This window comes from Corvus brachyrhynchos, unplaced genomic scaffold (assembly GCF_000691975.1).
Source record: "Corvus brachyrhynchos isolate BGI_N302 unplaced genomic scaffold, ASM69197v1 scaffold56, whole genome shotgun sequence".
NCBI classification, from domain to species: Eukaryota; Metazoa; Chordata; class Aves; order Passeriformes; family Corvidae; genus Corvus; species Corvus brachyrhynchos.
In genome coordinates, this window is record NW_008238664.1 from 4654390 (window position 1) to 4671240 (window position 16851).

The 16851-nt window shown below is 45.8% G+C and overlaps 1 protein-coding gene across 1 annotated transcript in view; it reads left to right on the plus strand.

Moving 5' to 3' along the window:
• Positions 1–13: 13 nt before the first annotated feature.
• The window catches only part of GTPBP1 (GTP binding protein 1), a 19281-nt gene continuing 2443 nt past the window's right edge, over positions 14–16851 (plus strand). Inside the window, exons 1-14 of the mRNA XM_017737840.1 lie at positions 14–1124; positions 2327–3360; positions 5178–5289; positions 7703–7883; positions 8995–9343; positions 9796–9919; positions 11797–11911; positions 12365–12509; positions 12652–12834; positions 13628–13763; positions 14282–14460; positions 14973–15170; positions 16278–16319; positions 16758–16833. Coding sequence (XP_017593329.1) covers positions 3349–3360; positions 5178–5289; positions 7703–7883; positions 8995–9343; positions 9796–9919; positions 11797–11911; positions 12365–12509; positions 12652–12834; positions 13628–13763; positions 14282–14460; positions 14973–15170; positions 16278–16319; positions 16758–16833 — 1852 coding nt within the window. The 5' untranslated portion in view covers positions 14–1124; positions 2327–3348. The remainder of the gene's footprint in view (positions 1125–2326; positions 3361–5177; positions 5290–7702; positions 7884–8994; positions 9344–9795; positions 9920–11796; positions 11912–12364; positions 12510–12651; positions 12835–13627; positions 13764–14281; positions 14461–14972; positions 15171–16277; positions 16320–16757; positions 16834–16851) is intronic.

The window sequence follows — 16851 nt, forward strand, 5'->3', positions numbered from 1 at the left end:
CTGCTCCGCCCTGCGCCTTCCCCGCCTCGGCTGCCCGGGGGGAACGCCAGCCCGCAGTTGGTCTAGCATCCTCAGGAAGCGCAGGGTTTGGAGCTGTCATCTGCTGCAACGTCCCGCTGACGTTTGCCCTCCGCGCTGGGTCTCTGTAGTTATCTCTGCTGCCAGTTGTACTAGTTCCTGGGACTTTCTCCACAATCTTAAAAGGAGGTCAGAGCTTGTAACTTCTGAGCACAAGAGCCCAGTGACAAGGCTGCTTTGCTCTTGCAAACAGTGTTAAGTCAACGCAAAAAAGGCTTGTTCATCTTGTGCAGTTCCTTTCTAGGATCCCAGTGACAAAACTGTGTGGTGGTCTTATTTCTGTCAGAACCAGTTCTCACTTCCATCCTGCAGGAAGGTACATTGTAGTAATATGTGTGTGCCAGAGCCTGCCACAGACTACATTAGCTGCCTTCTGTCACTGTCTGCTATTTTTTTTCCTAATTGGCTGATCTCTTAACCTGTTTACCTTTTGCTGCCACGGGTTTGACGCACTGTGGTGCTATCTCCCACTCTAAATAGTCTCCTGCAAACCTCATTCGGTCCACTTGTAATTATGTAATCCAGAAGTCAGCACAGCTGGTGTTTCCCCCTCGTTTTCTGTCGTCCCTCCTCTTCATGCTTCCAGCTTAAGTTGGTCCAGAGTCCTGGACTTTCTTGCCATCTCTGCACAGAGAAACAGAAAGAGGAATTGTGTCTGTGGACATGGAAAATTTTTTTTCAGTGCATGGCTGGGTATTTTACAATGTGGTACTGTATTAAAACAAATGCTATGAAGATGTGTTATAAGATAGTAAAGAATAGAAGTCAAACCTGTAGTATTTATTGAGCCACCTGTTCGTGCCTTAATGAGCTGGACAAGATTTTTATACAGGATGCCAATATTGATCTGTGCTTTGTCTTGGATGTGACTGCTGTGGAAGAGGGCCAAGGAGGATGCCAAGGAGAGCATCACTGATTCTTGACAGCCAGGAACCTGACCAAAACTCCGGCAAAGAGAGAAGAGAGCTTTTCTCCCACAAACTCCTATTTGTGGTGTCAGTCTGTTTTCCGTTCCTAGAAGTCTGCAGGTGCTGTGGAGGTGGTAGGTAAGCATTTTTTTTGACCTTTATTACAATTTACTTTTCCATACAGCACTGTGCACCTGCTGTCTTTTCGCTGGACTTTTCATTCATCCCCATCTTGGATGAGAGCTAAAACTGTGAGCTGTGCTCCATGTTTCCAAGTTAATCTCCCACTGTGTGCTCAAAACAGCAATCCCATATGGTGAGAATGCAGTAGCTAACCTGCGCTTCCCCGACCCCCTCATCTTTTCTGTCTTCTCACTTGAATTGTTCCACTCCAGTCCCTACTTAAAATGGGGACTCCCACTGCAGTCAGTTTGTCTGATAGTTGCTAGTTCTGTCCTGGTCCTTCTGACCCACCCCCTGGCACTGTTAATACTTTTCTCCCAGTCCTCTCCCTGTGCATTCACTGTAAGGTGAGCTCTTTTTTAAAGAGGAACACTCTGAGATTCTGTTATCAAGTGCACCTTGTCAGCTGGTCAGGCAAACAGTTCCATTCATCAGCATAAATTCATTATCATGTTGATCTTAATGGGTGTTTGTTTTCCCTTCAGTGCCAACACACTGCAGTAGTAATCAACTTTCAGGTCAAAAACCATAGCACACAAGGCTGTTAGTGAACCTGATACTTATATTAGATCTACATTGACAACAGAAAATTAATAGCACCTGAACAATGTATGTCTACAGGGCATAGAAAGCAAAATACGACACTACATAAGATGCCTTTCCCCCACCTTCTCGACGGCTCGTGGTGGCCTTCTAGCCATGCAAAGTGTCAGACTCTGCTTTTCCAATAAAGAGCAGCACTACGTACCACGTAGTATTTGGTTTGCCTTTAATACTTATAGTTTGTCTGCCTCATGGATACAGGATGCTTTTTTTTTAAGGACTGCCTGTAGTAGTGCTGGTATAACCCGAGCTCAATCTCGCTGGTGTCTTGAAATTGCTGTTAATTAAAGCTATGGCCTCTTGCTTGCTGTTGGGCAGTGCAGAATGGCACAGTCCGGTCTGTCCCCCAGGAGTAAGCCCAGGCAACTGTAGCTGTTACCCACCTCTGGTGTGTGTTAAATCTCCAAACTGATCAGAGGAGAGGCAGGCAAAGCCGCCTTGCCCCAGAGATTGGGAAGGGACTTGAGAGGTGGCATTTCGAACTTGTGAGGTATGTTTCCTTCTGCTGTCTTAAGAATAAAACAATAACTAGTTGTTACTTTTTTGCCCTATAGGAAACCTGAGGTTGCTAGACCCGCATGGCTCCTACTGATAACTGCTCGTGCCTGACAAAGTGGAAAGAACAAAACTGAACGTTTTTGACTTTGTGAAAACCTCTTAAAAATATGCATTCATAGGGCAGGCATGGAGGGGGTCGCTCAAAGGTGAAAAGCAAAAAAAAGCAGAGGGGCCAAAATGGAGGGCTTCTCTTCAACAAAAGAGATGACAGAGAACAGGCTCTCTCCATCCAGGAAGCTAAAGAGATCTTCAAAACAGCACGTCAGGTCTTGCAGTGACCCAGGAAACTGCAGAACTGGCTGGGGCTGTGACTGCAGAAATAGTTGTCAGAAGCACTGAGCGACATTGGAAGGTGTGACCCGTGAAAGCTGCTATTTTATCTACAGATACTTCTCTTGATGTCCTACTATGTCATATCAGCTGTAAGTTTCGTCGGCCCCGGAGTAAACTTTGGAGGCAGTCTGCTACTGGAACACCCTTCAGGAGCACCTTTGCATGGCAGTGGAAGTAGCAGTGTGGGGGAACAGTGTTTTGAGCTGATGTGAGCGAGTCTGTGCTGTTTGAGACCCCCCAGCCCTCCTGCCTGGCAACGTGAGGAAAGGGTACAATGAGCTGCTGAGTGCCTTGGTACTTGTTTTACAACACCCTGCCTGCTCACACTGCTGAAGCACTTGGACTCATAGAAAAATAGAGCTGGTGATGAGACTTGAAGAAACTGAAGTTGGTGTGCCCTGCACCGGTGGCCCCTGTTATTTTATTGATCTTTGTGTGTGTTACAGCCTGTTTAATAGATCTTCTGAGTCCCTGACTTGTGCTGGTGCACTGGCCTAAACAGTGATCCTGTCTGCTGTGCTTCCAGGAATTCCTGAAAGTACTTGCAGAGCAAAATGAGCCCTACACATCAAAACACAGCCTTCCATTCCTGCCCAGATTGGACCTCTCAACAGTTGCTGATTCCCCTCTCAATACATTTACATCCAGTGGTTTCCCTCAAGAAGACAACGAAACTGAAAGGAAAATGGAACTGAAAGTAAAACTAATAAAAGCAAAACTCAGTCTTTCATAGCATGAAATAGAAGGACTGTGACCTTCCAGATAAGAGTGCTTCAGTACCCTTTGCAGACCATGCCAAGTAGTTAAAAGGCTTAGGTAGGGCATGTGTCCAAAAGGGGCACGTGAAGGTGATTGTATCTGTTGTAGCTGTTTGGCCCTTGCAGACAGATCCCTGCTCTCTGGGACCCTTAACATTTGAGAAAAGAGTTGCTTTGGCAGCCTTAAACCTTCTAACCAGCACCTGCTGTCTGTGCTTCAGTTCCCCAGCGTGCATCACTATAGTTTTGAAAGCTGCTTAAGAGGTGGTGGGGGGGGTGGGGGGGTGGGTGGGTTGTGGCTTCCTTTACATTCTAGATTTCCAAAAAAAGCCTTCATCAAGTGTGTCATAGTAGTGGGAAAGGTAGTTTCTGTTTGAAAACACATTGTGTTAACTGTGCTAGCAAGTCAGGCTGTGTTAGAGAATGTTGGGCAGACTTGAGGATGTTATTGTCAACTGCTGTAAACCATATGTTTTAGGCATATCTAGCACAGATTTCAGTCTCAGTGCATAGTGAAGGGAAGTGCTTCTTTCTGGGTGTGATTTTGGGATGTGTATGTAGGGACAACTGTGGATGTCATCGAGTGTTGTAGTGTGGCACAGGTGTGCCTACCCATAGGGCTCTTGGTGGGTGACAGCCTTTATAACTGTTGCTAAAAGTGCCTTTTTCACAGAAATATGTATCTCAATCCCTATAGCTATCAGGCTACTGTACTGGGGTGCTCAGCCACCAACAGATTTGTAAGCATGGAGGCAGCCAGAGAGCACGTAGAGTGGCTGATGGAGGTCTCCTTGGTCTGTCAGTCTGTCACTGCCATGCCACCATTGTGGCTGCTCTGTGCAGGTGTCCTCAGCTGTACTCTGTAAGCAGTGCAGGTTTCTGCCAGAAATGGTGGTATACTATTCAGTTCTAGGAAAAGTCATTCCTGAAACACTCTCTTGTCCTCATTTTCTGCTTTGTTTCTGTTTTATTTTTTCATTCTCTTGATGTTCCTGCAGGGAAGGTCAAAGGAAGTTTGATTATTGCAGTAGCTGCAGTCAAAGCTTGTTGGTAACACAGCTGCTGGCCTACAAAACTGCAGCTCTCCACTGGTGAAACCTCCAGATGTGCTCAAACAAATTGCTTTGTATGCCTGCCCCTCAGCACTGTAGTGTAAAGTACCTAAAAATTGAAAAGAATGCTTATTCATGTTCTCTCCTTTCCTTCTGCCCCCTCAGAAAACAGAAGGGGACATCAAATATGTGAAAGACTTAGGAGAAGCTCTGGATTTTGGTGCCCAGGTGTTCTCTGCAGTGAGGTCTGGTTGGCTTTCTCTGGCTGTCCAGTCATGTTTCAGGGGAGCAGCAGCACTCTTTGCAGCAGAGACTGTGGTGTACCCAGCTAAGGAATTTCTGTGGAGAAAATACCTCCTCCCCTTTCTGTTTTCCTTGCATGAAAACATATTGGAGTGTTCACTTAAATGTGGCTTTTAAACACTGGTTACATCAGAATTAGATGCTTGGTATTCTTACTTGCTTTGAAGTGTATTTTCCAGCATAAATGAACTCTGAGCTCAGACAAACAACCTTGTGCAGTGTCGCAAAGAAATAGCTCTCAGCAAAGCTGGTTTAAAAAACAAAACAAAACCATCGCAAAGCGGTCCTGGAAAAAGAGTCCTTCTCTTTCAATAAAGCACATAGATTGATTGTGCTTGTAACTGAAGCTGGTTTTGAAATTGTTTGACATCTGCAAATGGATATTCAATCTTTTTTTCCAGCTGGTGATGGTGAGTCCAACTTCAGAGCAATATGACAGTTTGCTCCAGCAGATGTCAGAACGGATCGATGAGGGATGTGGGGAGACCATCTATGTCATTGGACAAGGATCAGGTGAGTATAGCTTCCCCAGCAAAACAACAAAAAATTATAAGAAAAACATAGTTCATCTAACTGGACTGCTGCTGAAGGTAATGCTTACTTTTCCAGAATAACGTCCATGAAATATAGCAGAATATGTGGGACAGATTCTTTTCTTTTATTCCTGCCAACAACTGTCTTATGTAGTGGAGCTAAACATATTTTTTTATAAAATCATGCAAGTTCTTTTTTGGAAATAATGCATATCTTGTCTGAGCACACCAGGAAAAGACAAAGAATCTAAAGTTATAGTAACAGCTTTAGTACAGACGTCCTCAATGTCTGCGAAGATCTTGTTCTGTCTGATATTGTTCACCACTCTGTTGGAAATAACATGTTTTTACCCCACAGGAATGTATTATAGATACTTCACATAGCCAAAATATATGCTGCTGACTTTCTTTGTTAGTATGTGTCTGTACTGTGGAGGGAAAGGTTTTCCTTTGCTCAGCATGAGACCTTTATTGTCACATTAATTTGTGTGTGGCTGCTAGTCATTTGCCTTTGCAGATTTTAGCAGTTAGCATGGAATACCTTTTTGTTCTTTTTGACAATTTGAATATTTGCATCTGATGCTGGTAAAATAATACTGAGCATGCCCTTGCTTTGAAATTGAAATTTCTTTTCTGAATATAAAATAATTGTCTGCAGTTATCATAAGGCTAAAGGCATGTTTCAAATATGCTGGATGTCTACTGGATATGAAGTTGTCATGCTCAGACATTTGCTGTGTTTGAGGAAGAATATGAAACCCTGGTTGTCAGTGCCAGGGTTGGCTGAAATAATGGAGGGGGGGAGCTGTGTAACCTCAGAACTGTGTGCTTTTTGGGTTTTCTTGGAGTTTTGTGAAGCAGCCAACTCAGAAGAGAAGCCAGAATTAGATGGCCAGTGTTCATGCAGCCAATATCACAGGGATTATGCTCTTGTCTCCCAAGTAAGCTTCCCACATGTAGTCTGAATCCTTGGTGTTTGGGATAAGCACATCTGCAGTGGAGATCTAACTAGTCAGGCTAGTACCTGCTTTCTCTTCTAGGATACCTTGTGAGAGTGTTAACTGGTGGTTGTTGCAATGATATACTTAGAAGTAAAGTAGGAGGTTAAACTTCTGACTTCATTTCGTGTTGCAGCGTAGTCAAGGAAGATGGGGATATTTTCAACAGAGAAAGAATCTTGGTATCCCTGCCACTGTCTCTCCTTCTCATTCCCTTTCAGCATCTGATTTTCATCATCCCAGGTACCCAACTCCACTGACTGAGAAGCGAATGAAGACTGACACAGGAAGCTCATTAGTTCACCAGTAGTGACCTTTCCTGTTCTCCCTTGGCTCTTGCCCTTTCCTGGCCCCTACTTCTCGTTCCCCTCCTATAACCCGAGGCTCAAGACATGGGGCTTTTAGTTTTCCTCAGTCTCAGCCAGTTTATGAGCGAGGTTGGAAATCGCCTTGTAACTCTGCTAGTTTTAGAGCTGGGCAGTAATTAAAATGCTGATAAGTTCATGCAAACTGCAGTTCCTGCTTACCAGCTGATGAGTCAGCCGTGCATATGAGCATGTACACATGGCAATGACTTTGGTCATACGGGTGCAGTGTGGCTCTCCACCTTTGTTTGTTGTTTTGTGGGTGTTTTTTACCCACAGAGGAGATTCTGGGGTGAAATCTGTGCACCTTCACAGCACCTGCATTGGAGAAGAGACAGTGGTGGCTTTACCGTGTCTAGGTAGTTGCCACTGTCATGCTCTGACTGTCAACTCTTCTGCTTGGGTGAGCTGCTCAGAGGAAGCAGTGCCTCCTTGTTTTTTTCTGGTCTTATGTGCTGTCAGCATTTCTTCCAAGTACTAGGATGAAGGCAGTGAAACATGCCAGAAGCATTGTTTTAACTGGAGTATATGGGGGCTAAAGAAATTGCTGTGCAGGTCAGACTTGCAAAATACGTGTATTTGGGGTGTGGTTTTATAAAATAAGCTGATTGTTTACAGTGGTCCCACATTTACCACTAATGGCTAATTGTGGTGATGTTTCAGCCTGAGCTTTCCTTTTGTTAATGCTTTACCTTTTCTTGCAATGTGAGAGGAGATACTTTATCTGATTGAAGGACACAAAGTACTTTCAATACATGAAGTAAGGGAATTAGACAGAAATGTGTCTTCCTTGCCAAGCCCTACGTATTTACTTGTAAAAATTGTGAAGAAAACTCCTCTAGATGAAAGATGGTGCTTTTCTAGTGTCTTTTAAGCCTTAGAGTGAAGACGATCCCTTTTCATTTTGGGCCAAGGGTGCTTATTCTGCGTACACATCTGACATCTCCAGTCCACGTATAAATCCCTATGGGTGTGCAGGTCCCAGGCAGGATGACACTGACTGCTCTTTGTCTCCTCAACACCACGCTAGATGGGACTGAGTACGGTCTGAGTGAGGCAGACATGGAGGCGTCCTACGCCACGTTGAAGAGCATGGCAGAGCAGATCGAGGCAGACGTGATCCTCCTGCGGGAGCACCAGGAGGCTGGGGGCAAGGTGCGCGACTACCTCGTTCGGAAACGTGTGGGTGACAACGACTTCCTGGAGGTCAGGTGAGGAGCTGGGTGGAGACAGGGTTAGTCAGCAGCTCAGCTGCATTTTTACTGTGTGAGCAGTGCGTGGTGCTGAGCCAGCAACGCTGCTTCGAGTCTTGGTGTTGGAGCTACCCAACAAAGGGAGTCGAGCTTGACCACTCCTTGGTGATGAAATTGCCTTTTTTTGTTGTTGCTGTCTCTTTTGTGAACAAACAAAATTTGGAAATTTGCCTGTGTTTAGCAGAGGGCTGTTGCTCTCTGGGTGACAGCCTCACAGTTGGGGGATCTTTTGTATGCTGGGATGCCAGAAGTCACATGTGTGGCTGTATGTATGTGTATATATGCTCAGTGCTGGAACACAGTACTTTTGACTAAGGATCCAGTTCTGTTCCAAGGCTGTGATGATCCAAGTCACCTTTTAATGGACATATATTAGCTTATATAACAAGACTTGAGAGTCTGCCCAGACCTGGATGGAGTGGATTTCCAACATTTGCCAACAGCCATAATAGCCACATTGATCAGAGTCAAAGAAGGAGCTTGCTGGAGGACACGGCTATCTCCTAAAATATTTCATAGTTTTTTTAGCTTATCCTTTTCTGGAAACAACGATTTTAATTTTTGTGCTCTACTTAGCGCTTGGCATTGTTGCAGCATGAGAAATGTGAGAAAGGCAGAGGTGTTCTAGAGTTGGGATTTAGTCTTCCTTTTGAATTGCGACAAAGAAATGTGAGAAAGGCAGAGGTGTTCTAGAGGAAGTTGGGATTTAGTCTTCCTTTTGAATTGCGACAGTGTTTATGTTGGATAGCAGACACAAGGAGTTGGAATAGAGACGCTCTGTATTGCATCAAGCAGTGTCACGTTCAGTTGACTGTGTTCTGGACACCAGTGACATGTTTCCACAGTCTTCCACATCCCAGTCCCCAGAGTCTGGGATCTCCACTGTTATTTAATAACTGTAAAAGAATCTCTGTTCTGCTTGTGAAGATCTAACTTTTTTAATCTCTGTTTGAAGGTTAGGGAGAAAAAGCCATTTGCAAGAGCAGTGATGTTTGGGTTTTTTTGATCACTTCTGTTCATTTCTTCAGGTACCATATTTTACCAGGCTCCTTTTTCCTTTCCCCTGCAGGGTAGCAGTGGTTGGCAATGTGGACGCAGGGAAGAGCACCTTGCTGGGTGTCTTGACTCACGGCGAGCTAGACAATGGCCGGGGCTTTGCTCGGCAAAAGCTCTTCCGCCACAAGCACGAGATCGAGTCAGGTCGCACCAGCAGTGTGGGCAATGACATTCTGGGCTTCGACAGCGAGGGCAATGTGGTGAACAAACCCGACAGCCATGGTGGCAGCTTGGAATGGACAAAGATCTGTGAGAAATCCACCAAGGTCATTACTTTCATTGACCTGGCTGGTCACGAAAAGTACCTGAAAACCACCGTCTTTGGCATGACCGGCCACTTGCCTGACTTCTGCATGCTTATGGTAGGTAGCAAGAAAGATGGACCTTACCAGCTGGAGGGGGACTGTTCACAGCTTTAACAGCCTCGACTTCTTTCCTGTTGCAAAGTGCCTGTGGGGTCTTGGAGGGAGGCAGCATCTCACATTGCTGGAGAGCAGAAGCCTCTGTGGCTATCTCTCCTGTACTCTGAGGCGAGTGCCCCAGCACTGGTCCCAGACAGGCCCAAGGTTTGTGATTCTTGAAAATGGATAGATTTCTGAATTCTAGAAAACCTTGTTAAAACTGGGAAGAAATGAGTCAGTCTTCTGCCAGTGGCCAACAACATTTGAGATGAGCTGGGCCTGGTCATACGGTCCCAGTGGCACATCTACAACCTAATCACAACATACTGCACATCTGACACAAGGCCTTCTTTGTAATCCAGCTTCCTGCAGAAGGAGCATTGACATCCCTGTATTTTATATCTCTGGTGTAGGTTGGGAGTAATGCTGGGATTGTTGGAATGACCAAGGAGCACTTAGGCCTGGCGCTTGCACTTAACGTTCCCGTCTTTGTTGTGGTGACCAAGATTGACATGTGCCCTGCCAACATCCTGCAAGGTGAGTCCTACAGGCTCTCTCCAGGGCTGTTTCTTACCTCTGTGTGTGTTGCTGTCCCCTGCTTGGGTTCAGGAATTACTGCTGGAAGAAAGCTCCTTTATCTGGTTCTGACTGCGTCCTAAACACCTTCCAGAAATCTATCCTTTTCCCTTGCTCATTTTGCAGGTGGTTCACTTACACTCATGATTTCAAAATTACCTGTGCTGGGGACTCAACTGAGCAGCCCAAAAGTGTTTGCTACAAGGTTTTGCTTAATTGAGCTCTAAGAGAAGCAGCATACAGCTGGGGTTTAGGCTTTGCTTTCTCTCTGGGTATTTAAACCTGGAGGAAGAGTTTGAGTGTGATCTTAAGCTGTGATCAGACTTGATCTGCAGCAGCTGTTAGTGAAGGGGCAGCTGCTTGTTACCTTCTGCTCACCTGAGCACTTCTCAGGTACACTGGCATAACTACAGCAGCTCCTTCCTCTGTCTGAACAACCAAACAACACTTAATAAATCATGGTTTAAAGCAGCTGCGTATGGGCTATGGTAGCAGGATGGGAGGCAGGACTAGACACAAGCAGGGATGGCAGTAAGTAGCATGGGCTAGTGTTTTTTTTCTCAACAGCACCTCTAACCCCAGCAGTGTCCCATTAACCCATGCATGATGTTTTTTCGGGCTGTGACCTGTTCTCACTTCTAAAATTCTCTTTAAGCATTTCACACAACTTCAGAAACATGCTGTGGTTAATTGGAGCAATGGGTTTTTTTGATAATCAGTCCTAAGGATCAGGGAAGTGAATGCTCCTGGTACTGTCTGTAGTTCAGTTCATTACTATAAAAATCCTAAATATGTGTTAGGCAAATAGATGCATGTGATCAGAAGATAATCTGTATCTCTAGACTAGATGTTTGGCAAATAAACATAAGGCCTGACCATGAGATAATAATTGGGAAGGAAGGAGAACCTTTGGCTCAGCATGAGGAGAGAAGAGCTGCTCTTGGGAGAAGCTACTCCCTCAACATGCTCTGTTTAAAGTAAATAGACACAAGATTTGACTCAAGTATATCTGTGAAGAGCAGATGGCCTCATTAGATGTTTGTGTTTCTGTATCCAAAACATTACTTTCCCATAGGCAATAATTTGTTTACAAAACTCTGCCTAATTGGATTACAATTGTTGAACATAAATGATTTGCTCTTTTAAGCCCTTAGTACCCTTTTTTGTTTTTTTCTTTGTTTATTGTCAGGCACTTTGTAGGAGGCTGATGCTAATGCATCAGGTAATGCCCCTGCTGGCTGCTAGATACGAGGCTTAGAAAATAAGTTAAAAAGAGGCAAAAGCTGAAAATTGGGAGCCATGAGATTTGTCCCAACACTGATTTCTGAATATGGTCCACCCACATTTTCCCAGTCTATGATGATCATCTTTGCCTCTTGCATGCTTCTTCAGCCTCCTAGGGCAAGTTAACTCCCAGGGAAAATATATTGAGGTTTGCTTGGTCAAAACTGATTTCCAATTCACATATTCTCAAATATTTCTGTCAGTGAATCTTAGTTTTCAATTAATTCACTAGGAAAAATCCTTTCTAGAAAGAGGAAATAACTGCTTAAAGCTACTAATAGACAGCTATAAAATGTCTACTTCACAGCATTGCAAACTTGTCTGTCTCTTCATGTATGGTGTCGCTTGGCAGCAGGCTAGCTGGCATGAAATGGAAGATGGAATGGCTCCTAAGTCCTACCTGGGCTGCAGCAAACTCATAGTCTCACCTTTAGCCATCTTCTCCTGTCTTATCTGTGGCCAGAGCACCCGTCTCCCTTCGGGGAGAGACCCCACAAAAGTGATTTGTAAAGACAGGAGATGCTGCCCTAACAATATTCATTTCACCCTTTAAGAAACCCTGAAGCTGTTACAGCGACTGCTGAAGTCCCCAGGGTGCAGGAAGATTCCCGTGCTGGTTCAGAGCAAGGATGATGTCATTGTAACAGCCTCCAACTTCAGCTCAGAGAGGTAACGGGAGTAGAGGAGAATCATTTCTCTTTCAATCCTATGTGGAGACTGGGTGAGGAGATCCAGAGAGTCCCATTGTTTAGATGTGTGGAGGTTGCATCTGCCATGTGGTGTGTTGATTCCATAAGAGTGTTGATTTTGAGGTTGACCTGCTTGTGTTCCCCTCTCTGAGGCAGAAATGAGAGGCTGCTTCTGGGCAGTCTGCAGAAGACAGCAGGGAATTCAGCTTCCTTCAGTACTGGAACCTTACACCTTTTCCCAAATGTCATTAGAAGGCAGAGGCAATGTTTCAGGTTTTCAAACATGGGGTGTTGTGCATCTGACTGCTTGCCAGGCTCTCCCTTCCTAGCACTGTGTATTGAATTCAGTCCCAAGATTTTGGATGTCTCCCTACATGTGGAAAGCCAGGTAGGAAGGTGAACTAACTCCATTTTCATCAATTTTCCTTTACAGGATGTGCCCAATTTTCCAGATTTCAAATGTCACTGGGGAGAATCTAGATTTGCTGAAGATGTTTCTTAATCTCTTGTCTCCACGGACCAGTTACAGGGAAGAAGAGCCAGCAGAATTCCAGATAGACGATACTTACTCTGTGCCGGTAAGAGGCCTGGTATTTGCAACAATGTTCTGTTCCCTCTTCTAGGTTGAAGAAGGTATCTCCTCTAGAGAGGAGAGTTCTAGAGCTCTTCTGCTGGCCTGGTTGAGTAACCACAATTCCTGTTTTTTCTTTTTTGGCTTAGGGTGTAGGAACAGTTGTCTCTGGGACGACACTGAGAGGCCTAATCAAGCTAAATGACACCCTACTGCTGGGGCCAGATCCCCTTGGCAACTTCCTCCCTATTGCTGTCAAGTCCATCCACCGCAAGAGGATGCCCGTCAAGGAGGTGCGGGGAGGCCAGACCGCCTCCTTTGCCTTGAAGAAGGTGAGATGATCTCCTCTAGACCCCCAGAACAGGAACTGCCCTCCTGATTTTTGAGTGCTCTCGGAGTTCAGCTGCAGTAAGGCTGTTTCTACAAACCTCAGCTGCCTCATTTTGCAGTGGAATGAAATCCCATAGAATCTGTGGTTCCACACCCTGGTTTTTCGTCCTGGGAGCTGCCAGGGGATAGTAATGCCACTAGGTAATGATGTTGGAGTTACCTAAGAAAGTGGAGGCATTGCAAGAAAAGGCTGCTTTTGTGCTGGAACTGCATTAGTAGCCTGGGCAGCGTATTTGCACTACTCCTCTTGCCTTGTAGGACCGGCTGCATGATTTGGGATTTAAAATTCAGCAAAATTCCTCTTGTAAAAGGTTTCTGTCAATAGAAGCTGCACCGATTTTAAGGGGATATAGTTTAAGCTATACCATATTTCATGTGTTCAGACTTTTCATGTTATATTAACAGACATCATGATTTTGGGAAGATATTTCCTTGGGTAATGTGCAACCAGGATGTATGTTTTGCTTTTAAAGGATCAGTGAGGTAAATGAGTCAGTTTCCAGCATTTCCAGTACTCTAAAGCTTCTTTATGAGCTTTAAGGTGAATTTTATTTTTGCAACCTTTACATAATATCCTGTACATAACATACAGCTAGGCAGCTCTTGCTTTGCCTTTTAGTGGGCATGAGATAGTATCTGTGAAATCCCTTAGGATTCTGCTGGATGCAGTCAGCCAGAGCAGCAGATTTCTTCCCTGGAGAATCATGCTAAGGTTTTTTGTGTCTCTGTTTTCAGATCAAGCGTTCTTCCATCCGGAAAGGCATGGTAATGGTGTCACCCCGCCTGAATCCACAAGCCTCGTGGGAGTTTGAAGCAGAGATTCTGGTGCTCCATCACCCCACCACCATCAGCCCACGGTATCAGGCCATGGGTACGTGTGGCAGTGTTGGTTTGTCTTTGCTTCCCAGTGGTAGCAGTTTGTATCAGATCTAGCCTGAGATAATTTTGCTCCTGATGTCTCTGCCAACCTGAATATATGCCATAGTTCCTGGTTTTGCCTTTCCCAACATTGTGGAAGAGAGAGTGGGGGAGGCTGTAAAGTAAAAAGGAGATGTGTGCCCTCAAGTGTACTTGGAACCTGCCTGTGCTGTATATCCATGGTGCAAAGATTCTCCACTTCCAAATGCTGATGGAAGGACTCATTTTGGGTCCTGCCCTCTAGCCCAGCTGCTTGGCATGTAGAATTCTGTAGAGGGTGCTTCAGGCCAGGCACAATTTGAAGGCAGCTGTGCTAGCTTATGTGCATGTTCTTTTTGGGGATGGAACAAAGGCAGCTCCGTGACCTGTATAGCCTTTGCTGAAGGGTAAGGAGCTGCCTTAGATGTGTCTCTGAAGCTCGTTGCACTAATGGCCCTGGCTGCTGAAAGCCTTTGTGCTTTACATTCACAGTGCATTGTGGCAGCATCCGCCAGACAGCCACGATTCTCAGCATGGACAAGGACTGCCTGCGGACAGGTGACAAAGCCACGGTGCACTTCCGCTTCATCAAAACCCCGGAATATTTACACATAGACCAGCGGCTGGTCTTCCGGGAAGGCCGCACCAAAGCTGTGGGTACCATCACTAAGGTAAAGGCTGCCAAGGGCCGCTTGCTTTGCCCATTAGCTGCTTCTTACACTGAGAAGCCAGCAGGAGAATCCGGATAGCTCTGGAGAAGTGAGGGAAGAGAGGCTGTGCTTCAGCCACAAGCATCAGCCCTGATGTGGGTCGTGGATGGCCGATGTGCTTTGTCGTGTGGTGGGTCTTTAGCTGGTGTGAATGAGGGAACATAAAGGGTGGGGCTGAGCCAGATGCTGCTGGTTCTTAAGGCTCAGTCTCTTTCTGAGACCATCTTATAGCTGGTCTCTTTGAGTCATGTTGTAGAGGTTAGAGTGCCACCTCAGCCAAGTGGCCCTTTCCAAGGGTGGGAGCTCAGAGCTCTAGGTTTCTTTGAACAGCTGCTGCTACTGCTGCATTCTTCTCCTTACAGCTATTTTTATAAATTCTCCTGAGACTTTTTGTTAAAAAGCAACATTGAACCTCGCCAGATCAGCCTGGCTATTTTAATGCTGAGTTTGGCCTCTCCCTTTGCAATTTGCAGCTACTCCAGACCACCAATAACTCACCAATGAACTCCAAGCCACAGCAGATCAAGATGCAGTCAACGAAGAAGGGAGCCATTACGAAACGAGAGGATGGTGTTCCCGCCTCTGGGATGGCAGCTGGAGGCCCAGCAGCTGGGGATGAGGCCCCCTCAACAGCTGCAGCGCCACTGACACCTACTGCCCTGCAACCATTGGTAAGTGAGGAAAATACCATGTCTGTCCAAGCTGTTTGTGTCCTGGTTTCACTGTTGGAGGAAGAGCAGTCTAAAGCACTAGCATTATCCCCTCACACCTTGAACTCACCTTGCCACAGAAATAAACAGAAATATGAGTAGTCTCAGAGCAGAAATCATAATTCTCTGATGACTGGGTGACTCCATGCCTGACCTTCCAGCAGACAGCAGCTCAGGGTGCTGGGACAATTCAGGTTGGACCTCTGGAAGTGTCTAGTCTAACCTCCTGTTCTAAATAGGATTAGCTGTGAGGTCAGACCAGGTTACTCAGGGTTTTATCCAGTCATGTCTCAAAAACCTCCCAAGGAGGAAGACTGCACAACCTCCCTTGGCAACCTGTTTCACTACTTTGACCATGTGCACAGTGAAAAAGTGTCTCTACAAACCCAGTAGCTGAACTAGTGAAACATCTAACAACCAGTCACAAAAGGGGTCTTTGATGCCTGTAGGAGAGGTAGAAAATCCCTACACTAGAGAAATTACAACCTAGGTCATCTGCCCTGTCAAAAGAGGGAGGATGGGGACATCCAAGAAGAAGGAAAGGCTTTACATTTCTCTTTAGAGAAATTTATCCGGGTTGTTTTGTTGGTTAGGACTTCTCAGCTCAGCTTGTCCATGAAGGATACCTAGTGTTTCTGGCCTGCAAGGAATGGAAACTCAATTCTCACTGCAGGTTTTGGGAGCCTATTTATCAGCTTTATTACTGATAGAAGAAAGGTCTTCTCCTTGTAGGGTACTTCCTTAGTAAGTGAAGGGTTCAGGAACCAACTCCATCAAGCAACAGGGTGTTCGCCTTCTTAATTCTAGCTGTGTTAGTTGCCATGGTCAAATTTCACCCTCTTGAGCCAGACTGCTCATCAAAGAGGACCCCCTGGCAGGGATTCTCTCCCTCTGCATGTGCCTGGGGCTTCACACCAGTCCTCCATCTTGTCCTTGTCTTTTTGTAGTGTCACTGTGATTGTAAGTAGTGCTCCAAGCTTGCTCTTTGTTTCATCCCTCCCCCTGAGACTCTGGGTTGCTTTTGTTCTTGCTTACGTCTTCCTCTCTCTCCTTGCTGCGTCCCCTCAGCCTGCACTGGATGAAGAGCCCCACATCCGTGAGGGCAATAAGGTATTTGGCTGCTCTCAAAGAGAAACAGTGGGTTTGCTGAGGTTGGGAAGAGAGGTTAGCAAGAGAGCCATGGTAGGGAGTGGGGGGCTCTCCTTCAATTCTGCACAAAGTCAAGGGAGCCTGAGACCTCGATTTCCTATATGCTGAACCCCATGGCACCTGCTGGCTCTCATGGGAGTGAAGCATTCAGAAACTTGGGAAATCAAAGTCTTCCCAGCTTGAAGGGCAAAACTTAATGGTGCATCTGTTTCTCCTCCTTTCCTCATGGTGTGTTTGCCTCCCTCCTGCCTTATCTCCTTCCTGCAGTAGTAGGAAGCTGAGCAGTCACAGCTGCCCTGCCACTGTTGGCATGTGTGTGTGATCCATCTGAACTCCTGCTGTGTTGATATCCCAGCTGAGGTGTTGCTTTGCACTAAAGTCAGTCTTCTTGTTTTTCAGTCAAAAGTCGGAGGAGGAGGCCGTCGACGTGGGGGTCAGCGCCATAAAGTGAAATCTCAGGGAGCCTGTGTGACTCCTGCCAGTGGCTGGGGGA